This window comes from Labrus bergylta, chromosome 24 (genome assembly GCF_963930695.1).
Source record: "Labrus bergylta chromosome 24, fLabBer1.1, whole genome shotgun sequence".
Lineage (NCBI taxonomy): Eukaryota > Metazoa > Chordata > Actinopteri > Labriformes > Labridae > Labrus > Labrus bergylta.
Window position 1 is genome coordinate 11796802 of NC_089218.1, and position 11942 is coordinate 11808743.

General features: G+C 40.1%; 1 protein-coding gene across 4 annotated transcripts in view; it reads right to left on the reverse strand.

The window, feature by feature from the left end:
- The window catches only part of LOC109992358 (sodium-driven chloride bicarbonate exchanger), a 40007-nt gene that overhangs the window by 21513 nt on the left and 6552 nt on the right, over positions 1-11942 (reverse strand). For all 4 annotated transcript variants that reach the window (XM_065951842.1, XM_065951841.1, XM_020644919.3 and 1 more), the window contains one exon: positions 2320-2401. In XM_065951842.1, the coding sequence (XP_065807914.1) occupies positions 2320-2401 (82 nt within the window). The remainder of the gene's footprint in view (positions 1-2319; positions 2402-11942) is intronic.

The window sequence follows — 11942 nt, forward strand, 5'->3', positions numbered from 1 at the left end:
GGTATCGTAGGAACACAGGACAGAGCGCTGGAGCTTTAAAATTCATGAGTCAAAACTCATGAGTGGCGGGCTTGACAAAAATAGCTCTCCTCCCCGAGGCCCGCACTACTGCTGATGTCATAGAATGTCTTTTCTCTCCTCTTCTCCCGCCACGACTCAGTGGCTTTCACTCAGTCGAGCCTTGAATCCGTGCAGCGCTGGCGGAGTTTTGCTTAAGTCTGTGTGTATGTACTGCTTTCCACAGCAATTCTGATGGGCTGGGGGGTTGTGAATTATGTTTTATAAAACTGTTGCTCTGATATAGCAGCACGATGACCGCCCTAAATGAATTCTAATAGCTACAGTTAATGCATACAATTTCTTCTATTTTTGGACTTGTAAAATCAACTGTTTTACCATATTGTCCAAACTAAATGCCTATTTATATATTATGCATGTTGTACATTATTATTTTTAAGGATTTTCAAGGCACAAGTAAGTATTTCTGGAAGCACGTCTGTGTATTTGGTACTTAGTCCAAATAATCTAAGTAGTGTGTTCATGGTTAAAAGGGGAACTTGTCGATAGAATAACAATGCTATTGAACATGCTATATTATTATAATGAACATTTTATATTTGATAATAAGGGCTTGCATCCACAGCCAATCAGAGAGTACCAAATAGAGAAAATGAGTCTATCATTCAACCAAGAAAAGAATATGTCAGAGCTAACTCTTCCCTTCATCCTGAATCTGGGAGTGTATGAGAATGAGGAAGCAGGTGAGTGTTTGAACTGAAAGCAGCTGTGAGGTTTGGAGCGAGATAACTTCAGAGGATCTCCTCCCCCTGCGTGGTGCTGACGCAGTGTCAGCGTTACCACAGCGCCAGACAGAGAGCTAGTCATTACAACAGCCATCATCCAAGGATGAGGGTCCTTTACATGAAAGCAGCACCTCACCGGCATGAGTGTCAGGATCAAAGAGTGACATCTGTGCTGGCTGCTTAGGTGAATGTCGCATGGCAACAACAACAAAAAAAGAGGATACAGACAGAGGAACCTATTCAGCTATGGACTGATATTATAAAAGTATCCAACAGGAACGAATTGTGTTTTTTGTGAGTTGTAAAACACATGAAGATCCTTTCATATATATTTTATGATGCAACATCCCCGTCCTCAGTCCTTATTTTCTAATGTAGCATTATTATTCTTTGTCCCTTCCCTCAGTGTGCGTGTCCTTTTTCTGTTTCTATTTGTGTCCCCAAGTATCTCTCAACAACACCTAGATAATGAGCCTGAACATTAGTTCAGCAGGGTTAGACATGCAGGCGGGGAGATAGTAGCAGCAATAGTAGGTGCAAATGATATGCTTATATTAAAGAGCCAATTGTAGTACTGGAGCATAACAAAAACAACATGTCACGTGGCAGCTTTGTGAAAGGGCCCAATAGAAGAAGGAAGTTTACCGATGGATCTGGATAACCTGAATTTATCTCTGTTACGCAAGCATTACAATTGGATTTCTTATGTGATTTAAAGATATACAATCTCCCATGTTAATCCACAAAATTAAAGGGGAACTCCAATGACCTTCCACGTTAAGGTTTTATTTTTTTCTCAGGAGTAAAAGTGGAAATAGTTGTATTATCGGTAAGTCTCTTGTCTTTTATCAAACTCTTTTATTGCTTGGGTGGAAATATTGTGAGATCCCATCAGATAAGCTTGACAACCAAAAAAAAGACAATACAGCTCCACATAATATAATAGGGCCAAAGGTACAATGAAGGCCCAAAATAGATTGTTTTACAAATATCTTTTTTTATATTGTTGTGATTTTTTGTAATATTTTACACATAAAAGGGGGGTCTAAGCCTGGTCACTGTCTTTTGACTCCAATCTAAAAGTGCTTAATTTATGTTCAAGCATCAAAGAGTAGAGAGTCTTGTAAAAAAGTAATTATTGTTGCTTGTATCACAAATTTCTCTCTGGGATAAGATTATATTGTCTCATTTCCAATTTTGAATGGACAGGCTAAGACGGTCAAAGGAATTATCACTTAATCTTTTGGAGGGGTATTTTAAACCTGTGACGAAAACTACGGATTTTGTGTTTGAATATTCAGCTTCAGGAGGCACAAAAGTCTTATTAAGAATGATAATGAAATGCATTGTGGCAGATATAGAAAACACGTATTTGTTTCGAGCCTGAGCACTCACTCTGGACTAGAAGATCAAGGTATTTCTATCTCCCCCACATCATTTTTTTTGTAAATCTCAACTAAGTATAAGGCATTTAATGACATTTAATCTAAAGTTTTTGATCACTTATTGGTTTTACCTTCGAGTTCTTCCTTCTCAAAGTTGGTGTTGAGCATGGAGCGTGTGCCCCCGCGGTCAACAACTGCCTCCTCATCGGTTCTCTAGAAGAGAAACACACAACCACAGAGGTTAAACATTTAACATCATCTCATAAAGGTTCACACACACACATGCACGAAGCAGAGAAAAGTGGGAGTGAGTTCATACACACAATGCGTAAGTCATCACATTCTGTGTTAATAATTAATGTATGTACGTTTCAAATTGAAAGCTGCTGATTTCTGAATGCGTCTTAAGCGTCTTTCTATCCTCTCTGAAGCAAAACATAGGTAACACAAATATTTCATTTTAATGCTACAAGTTGTTACGTAAGAGCATCCTGACAGCACCCTCCCTTGCCAAGTGGGAGGCTGTATCCTGAAGAAAAATATACACACACACACACATACGGACAAAAACTCAGCATTACAAGACTAACTTGCACTGACTGTCACCATGGCAACAAAGGGCAGCCAATCGCAAAATTGAAAAAGCCACCTTGCTCATCTCCTGAGAGCCAGATTACTCTGTTTTTGAGTCATGGTTTTAACAGGACTGCATCATCGTGTGTTCACCCACATATGATGTAAACGCTCGGCCCAACACAACCTCTGGTAGGAGGATTTTTTCAAGTGTAAGGACGACAGCTGATGCATGATACATGAGACATAGTGCTTTTTCTGGTAACTCTGTGCCATAAGTAGATCTGACCTTGAAAGTTTAACACAGGAAATGATCTTTGAATGCTTACACTGTTTTCTTTATTCATGATAAAAAAACACTGGCTTTTTGTAGATTTTGTTGTGTTGTACTTGTTTCCCCTAAGACCCTCAATCATCTAAATTTAGGGTGAAAAACTGGTTCAACTAGTACAGAAAGTTGGGTATGTTAGGTGTTAATCAAGTCACAGCCATTTAATCAAGTGGACAGTGATGTTGACAGCCTGGCTTCAGAAAGATGGCTTCCTGTGAACGAACTCTGCACGCCAACACCTCCAGGCCACTGACACTGGAACAAAAAGTTGTCTTGGTGACACATCCTCCATCACCTTCTCCCTTCTCTTCTGCCTCAGACTCCCTCGGGTCTGTGTGTGAGTGTGTGTGAGTGTGTGTGTGTGTGTGTGTGTGTGTGTGTGTGTGTGTGTGTGTGTGTGTGTGTGTGTGTGTGTGTGTGTGTGTGAGAGTCTGTTTTTTGCGTCTAGTCATATGTTCTCTGCCCTCTCGATATCTGAGTCTGCTGACTTGTGTCCCCCATAAGGGTCATTCATTCAGATAAATTATTAAAGGCTTTGCACATTTTTACTACTATTGAGCAATCTTTGAATGTATTGAAGTATTATAATAACATTTTGTGTCACTTTATATTTCTACTTCTCAGACAGAGATGTACCTTAAACTCCACTCTATTCATTCAACAGCTAGTTACCGTATATAAGAACAACTCAAAGAATATGTTGTATTATTATAGGTTAAGCTACCTGGGAGAATATTAAGTACATAACTTCCCTCCTTGACCTTTACCTTTGGAGATCATTGATACACTTGAATGCATCACTAACCATACTGTCAGATGTTTTGTTGTGAAATAACATTATCATTAATATATGATCCCCGTGTACAAATATTCTGAAACAATTAAACCACATTAAACAATGTTTTTTTTTTTCTTCTCTCATCATGCCCCTTGGTATACAGTACAATACTGGCACAAAAGCATGCAGTGCAGTGACTAGAAAAGTTATAAGTAATACATGGACATGTCACTAAATTATTCATCAACCTAACAAGAGAAAACGATCCACACTCGGAAATCCCTCTCAATGTAGCTTGTAAAAAAGACCCAAGCTGAAGACGTTGTTTGCCTGGTTTAAATGAAACCAGTTACACACTTAGTCACTCACAATTTGCAGTGAGTTAGCGGAAGTACCTATTGGCATTTTTCCAACCAAATTCAGACAAGAAGGTAGAAACCTGAAGATTGAAGTTCAAGTGCTAACATTACAATGTAGCCTGAACACTCAGCGAGTGCCCCCCACCTTTCTCTCAGCATACAGGCCCTTTTAAAACAAAATCTCATTTTAAATGAAATTACATGTTTACAGACATCACTGAGACAATAACCTAAAGAGACACAAAAACATTGTTGTATAAAAATGTTTGATTCTGCTGCAAATCTTTGCAATTTATTATGCAGCATGAATGGGATTGATATCCTTTTGGAGAAAGCCTCAAGTGGGGGACCTGCACTGTATTGGCTTAATTTCTTAACCCCAGATGTGAGCACCTAAACTAAGAATGACTCTAATATAATAACTATACTTGAAAACAAATTCCTCTGGATGAAATAAATTAATTTGAGTCATAATCTCTTTTTAAAACACTAATAAGAATGTAAAGCAACGTATTTCCAAAAGTAGGTTCTTATCTATACTGTGAAAAACAACCAGATAACAACACACTGCATTGTGACAAGCAGAAGGGGCTGATGCTTACCATCAATCTCTGATCCTGAGAGATTAAGCAAGAGCAGTGGTGGTAGGACACTCTGTCACACACTGAGACTCACATACACACTGGCAAACACACACATGGACTAGCATGTGAGAAACAAAGCAGTGTGTGGACAGATGCTGAGGGCTGACATGGTGGGCTTACTGTACATGCCAAGGGACATTAACCCAGCAAGTACTCATGCTTTCATAGACATGCAAACAGGCCCGGATGAGGATTCATTGTGAAGTCCCTGTAGACAGACTTCCCTAGATTTCCCTTGACAGATGGTTAATGATAATCTGGAAGACTTGACATTTTATTAATGTGTTAATTTTGTCATTATCCCAGCATCTGCATACTAAATCACTCTTATCCAACCCTCCACAGACTCAGACCGACCACTGCACGCTATCTGCCAAGAGAGAAATCTCTGACTTAATCAGCACTCAACCCTGAGTATTTATATTTCAATGCAAGAGTGGCCAGAATAACTAAAAATTCTAAAAAAGGCTTCTATCTATATTTTTGTTAGCTTGTATGGACCTTGTGGAGGTGCAGGCAGCAATCATGTGAGTGTTACTGACAGGCACGGGAGACGAGTAGGCGGTTGAAACTGCTGGTCGGCCCTGCAGGTCCCCAGGGAGACCCTCAGTTTTAGAAACACACTGTGTCTCCCTGTCCCGAGTCCATGAGGAGTACACAAATATAAATACAGCGTGTATGCAGTTCAATGCTCCAGCATGATATGACCTGGTGGCAACAGGATGAGGATTTTAAAACCACTGTTGCATTAAATTGAATCAGACACATACAAGTCTAACAGGTTAGTGTGATAGTTGAGTCTCAGGTCCCCTTAATCTGTCCTGCATCTCCCCAGCATTAGCACTGCAGTGGGCACTGCACCACTCTTTGACAGGTAGACAGTAACCTATTTATGAGAGGGGAAAAAACAGAGCAGTAAAAATAGGAAATAACTCAAGCTTGTTGTCTACTAACTGTGCGATTTTCACTACTGAATGGTTGAGAGAAACAAAAGTCTGTTTACATGTACAATGGTATGTTGGTTAGTGAACAGGCTTTTTGCCATGTGCACTAAAAATAAAATTGAGTTTTTTAGAAACCTGGATATGCTGGCTCGAGTTCTCCAATAGAGACCAGGGCACTGCGAACATAAATGAGGAAACTGTGTCATCTGCAGACTTTGGTAACACAGATCAAATGTTGTTTTGGTTGCGCTTGTTTCTACTCCCAGTAACTGACTCGAGAGTTCCGGCAGCGAGAAAAAAAATCATCCTTAACTTCTGTTCAATGGTAAAAACGAGTCAACAATTATTTGGCTTAACTCAGGACCAGTTGTAGAAAAAGGGTCTCAAACAAGGGAGATGAGTTGTGGAGAAATCAAGACAACCCTGATTTCTAAGTGATATTTTTGTGTTCCATGCAAACTTATGGATATAAATATGAAGAAAACTGGAATAAGACTGGGATACTTAAGTACATGTTAACATACTTCACATCCTTTGCACACCGAAACAAGGAGTATTTGCACAAAAGAGGCTTCAATGTGAGTTTAAATAAAACAATCGTAATTACACATCGCAGAGAGCTGTATCTTGGGAAAAATGGCTTCCAGATACACTTTGCCATTAAAGTGTAGGACTTTAATGTTCTACTAAATGATCTTTTACATCTCTTTATCTAATGAGAATTGTCTTAATTAACGTGTCTGTGGCAAGAGCATGAAATGGCTGAATTACTGTAATGTCTTATAATCCAATTTGTACTATAGTATGGTCTCGCTTGTAGAAGTGATGTTGATTTCAAGTCTTTCTGAATTAAAAAACACCCAGACATCTCATTATGTAAATAGTTGTCTGATTAATATCAAGCTGTTATTCCTTTCCATATTTGCACTGTTTAAGTCCTGATTTACCAATCTGATAAAAGTCTGCAGGAATGTGTATGAAGTATGTTTTTCTGCATTGTTATCTATATATTTGTGATTCTACTATTCTACTGTAAGGACGCTGTGCACTTAAAATCAATGCTGATTTCTTCAAACAAATGGGAAACAGCAGATGATAAATATAAAGCCTGATTCCTTTTCCGAAGAGACTAATTTCAAAGTCAAAACAGTCTGAATGAATGTATTAGATGTATTTAAATCCAGATGCTATGCCCTTTTCTGCTCCATCTCTAACAAAGCTCTTCCCTGCACGCTCAGTATGAGCCAAAATCATCCTGCCTGTAGGTCCCTGCTTCTATTTATAGCCACCAGTTCCTCTACCTCATGATGCTGACCCCAGACCAGCATTGAGAGTCACATCTCGGCTCACCAATCTGTGTGGAGATTAATCTGCCAGCCTTTACGGCGGGATAAAACCTCGTCTCTAACCATGAGATCAGTGATGGAGGGCCTTGCGTGGCGGAGTGAACTAAACCAGACGTTTCTCTGTTGTTCCGCTGGCCGGTGATGAAAGCTTCATGGGGGGAACGGGAGTATGGACCTCGTGACCAAGACCCCAGGGGGGAGCTGGGAATGTCGAGGTGGGGGAGGAGTAGACATGCGACCAGTCAAGATGAATAGAAACACATAAATCTATGTTAACATTTACCTTTTTTCACCATAAGCCTCTTTGCTTTGCAAGATATTGAGGTGTATGAGTGTGTATGCAGTTTTACACACAGACTCGACTCATACAGGCTGAACATGTCCGGTACACATAGGGATGTAAATGATGTACAGTATAGATCCACTAATGCATACAGCCCTGTGATGCAGAATAGCAGAGAGGACGGATAAACACGGGGGTAAAGGCTTCAGGCATTGACACGAACCGAGGACCAGAGGATGTTATTAATGTCACACAGTGTTCAGAATGCATGTGTGTTAACGTGCGTGCGCACAGTGGAAGAATTTGTGCAGCGACGCTAAGTAGAGCATCATGACCTTCATGCGAGGCTTGACATTGGGCTGCATCGGATTTTAATCAAATGCACATTGTGTGTAGGACATATGCAGTTAATACACGGTTGACCTGCTCTGGCATTTACAATATTGCTTGAGATTTACTTGTAGGATAATCAGTTTTTATATTTATCAATCTAAGATCTAATTTTATACAATACAGTGAACACTTGCTCAATAGGTCTGGTATGATCAGGAGCTTACTATTGCTATTTTCAGTTTATGTGAGCAGCATAAGATAGATGCTTGTGGGGTTGGGGTGTAGCTCAATTTGTAGAGCAGGCAGCCCATGTACAGAGGCTACAGCACTAGTGGAACTTGTCGCAGGTTTGACTCCCGATCCTGAGAAAAGATAAATGTTTGGCTAGAAGCTGATTGACATGTCTGTTAGTATTAAAGAGACAGAAAAGCACACTACATGTCCTCCAAGTTTCTTTTATCTGGGTAAGAGCAGCGTACAAAACGTTTCAGCACAAGGCCTTCATCAGCGTTCATGGTGCGGAAACTTTCTCTTTTTTAGTCTTGTCGCGGTCGTGCAAACTAAATGTTATTTACTGTGCTCCTTTTTTGCTGTTTCTGTTAGTATTAAGCCACTGCTTACAGGCACAAACTCCTAGCTAACCGTAATGTTAGCTCATCTGTGAAACCAAACCAAAATAAAAAAAGCTAACTAATATATTAGACAGTGACACTTGAGGCTTGAGTTGCATTCCTTTGCCAAAAAGTTCATACAATACCGATGAAGCCGTTCCCTATCAGGTAAATCTTATGTCCAGCAGTAACCTTCTCTTTTTAAACCTGCTGTCTATGAGAACGTTATCATGTGGCACAGGCAGTGATGCTTTTTAAAGAGCCACATTCTGTGAGTAGGCTACAGCAATTGAGAGTATGATGGAGCCTTTGGCGTAAGACAATTTCAAGAAACATTTTTCGATATCCGGTCATAAATATAAACTCAACATTTAAACAAAGGATTGCAGTAAAAAAACAAGGAGGCAATAAACACAAGAACATGCGGACAATGACAGTGTTCATGGTATACTCTCGCTGACTGAACAGACTGCAAGTTTCAGTCCCAACATTTAAAAAGACGAAACTGAAAGACGCATACATTAATCTTTTTTTTATATCCAACACAATCTTTGACCGAAAAAAGTCAACCTGAAGTATTTAGTTCATGATCAGTTCCATAGCCAGAATGTGGGCAATTGGTTATTTCAGTTTTTCAAACATTTTTACTGAGAAGACCCAGCTAACAATGAAGCTCCAGTTGTTGTTTCCTTTCCTGAGCAGCCAAAAACACAATACATTTAGTGAGAAAACAAATCTCTACAATAGCCAGAATCCCAAAATCCCTCAAAGGATTACCAGCAGTGTTCCCCTCTGAAGAACAGGTGTCCCTGGAAGTCCTGGATCTAGAATTACAGGAGTCCGAGTAGTTAAAGCCATGAACAGGTTTCCCACAGGTTGATATATTATCTGTAATAGCCATAATAAAGTTCTAAAAAGCCACATCCTTTAGCAGGTGTGTTAGTCAATGTTCACTTTGCACTGCATTTTCAGACAGGGGACACAAAGATTAAATTGTTTCAAGGGAAACACTGGAGGTATTCCCAAAACCAATTCATCCACAACCTCTCAACACCTCATTTCACACCTCAGGGTGCTACACGTGCAGTACTCGTCCCGACCACTCTTTCTAATGAATTTCATGTCAGACAGTGGTGGGGAGGATGGCGTAATTGACCAGAAAAGGGCCACACAAAGCCAGTGTGTCCTTAGAATCACTTAGCAGCCACGTCCCAGCGTTTTGTACACACTGATGATTACCACAGTAAATCTGGGGGGAAAAACCAGCTATCGTGGGAGAGCAAAGACTGTGAAAATATCTGAACTGAACAATCTGTCCTTATCCCTGCACATACTCATGCTAAGTGATAATCCCACCAACTGCATCACTGAACATTCATTCATCAGTTTCGACTTAACGTGGATATTAAAGACATGTCCTTGCCTAAATCCTGTACACAACATCTTGTATTCTATCTAGGACCAATACCATCTAAAAATAATCATCTTGTACACCACTCCTCGTCTTACATTTACATCTCTACATTCTCCTCTACAATGTGCTCCACTTTCCTCCTTTTGCTGACCCCTCTGTGTTGGTGCAGTATAAGGTGAATGCCTCTCCGTTGACACTTGCACAAAGTGACAACCCAGTCAACGTTTGTTAACATGTAGCGCATCCAGCCTGCACCCTGGGAGACTGTAATTCAGCTTGGCATATCACACTGTACAGCCTGGAGCTACTGTAGGAGCTGACATTGTTGACTAATATTGTTTGGACGACTACAGGAATAGTTTGAAGGGAACTTTTAATGACCAACAGTGGCCTTTTAGTTTAAACATTAGGTTCAGTTTTGAGGACAAATACTTTGTAGTTTCATAGTTTCTGTGGCACTGGAGGAAGATTTTCAGAGTCTAGGCAAATTGTCTTGCCGCTGTCAGTGTCGACAACCTAAAGAGATGTGGGTGTTTGCATGTTCAAGCTACAATGGGTTAATATGTTAATGATTGAGACAGTTAACATCTCTGAGTCACTTTAAGGCAAATTCAGCAACTATGGCAGCAAAATGTACTCACAATTGGAACAACAAAGCACTTAGATTGTTTCTACCCCTCCTATTTCTACCACTGACTGCCTTCTTTGCCACAAGGACTCATGGGTATTGAAGTATTTACATCTGTGACAAGTGCAACTAGGACTGTAGCCTCTGTACATGGGGCACCTACTCTACAAACTGAGCTACACCCCAAACCAACAGCAACTTTATGACAGATATTAAATTAAAATGTTGGTTAATTTAGGAGGTACCGTTTTTTGTTTTTGTTGTTTGAACAGTGTTAGGTAAATACTTTACGTTTAACAGAAAAACTTAATTGCCAGAATAGCGCTCTAATGATGCCTGTTAATTGTTCTAGATTAATATTATTGACATTGAGTTGATATTGAGATGATTCCCTTGGAATTAACATGTCATAGTTTCAGGGGAGAAATTTGCAAAGCCATTTTCTCTCGTTTGATCATTTTGAGTATTCCAATGAAGGTACAAGCAAACTACAGAAAAATCTTAACTCAATGTTCTACAAAGTTGAAAAGAAATATCACTGCTTCACATTAAGCTCTCAGATGCCACACTTTCAGCCTGGACAAGTGATGTGAGGATGGAAACTGCTTTAAAGCTAAAACTCTGACTTTCAGTGTAGTAGTGGTGACATTTGGAATAAGGATGAGTCTGCAGAACAAAAACGAAAGTCCATTTTTGTTTTCATATGCTTGAATTTCTACCAGCCCATGAGAGGGGAAACACAAGACATAATGGACTAAAATCACGTCAGCAAATGGAACACTAGCTGAGCATATTAACTATCCAGTGATGTTATTTTGCATGGGGAACTGGTAATAAAACAACACAGAGGACATCTTCAAGTGTCAACTCCAGATTTGCCTGAGAGGTTATGTTCCATTTTCTTTGCCAGAATAAATCACAGACCTATTGATTCTCAGCGGCTCCTTTCCAGGAATCTGTTCACATTATCACACGGTCTCAGGGAGGGAGATATGTGACCTCATTTCTCTGTTCTTTAGTGATCTCTCCTGAGGCTCTCACAGCAGCAGGGATGATGAATGTTTACATTACTATACCTTGAGATCCAGGCCATGGTATGTACTGGAAAAATCACATCAGTTGTACTAAGTTAAAGTGCATATACATTCTCCACAGGAAGCCCCTCCCATGTGGCAATTCATGCAAAATCCTTAAGACAGGGTTTCAATATCAATCCGCCTATTTAAATTCAATCTGCTTTAGTGAGCGCTCTACATTTGCTAAAAGCCAGAGTGACTCTATAGCTTGTAGCTAGCTATGAGCTAAGAGATGGATTATAAGCAGTTGTACATGCCCTGCGATTGGCTGGTGGCTTCTGTTGTCATGGTTTTCATCCCTACAGATGGCCATGGTTACCGTGGCAATGGCAGCAGGATCAGCATCGGCAGCATCACAGGGAGGAATATGCAAAGCACACTGGGACCGTCATCGCTACATCATCACTTTTCTCTAACCTTGTCCGACATGGGGG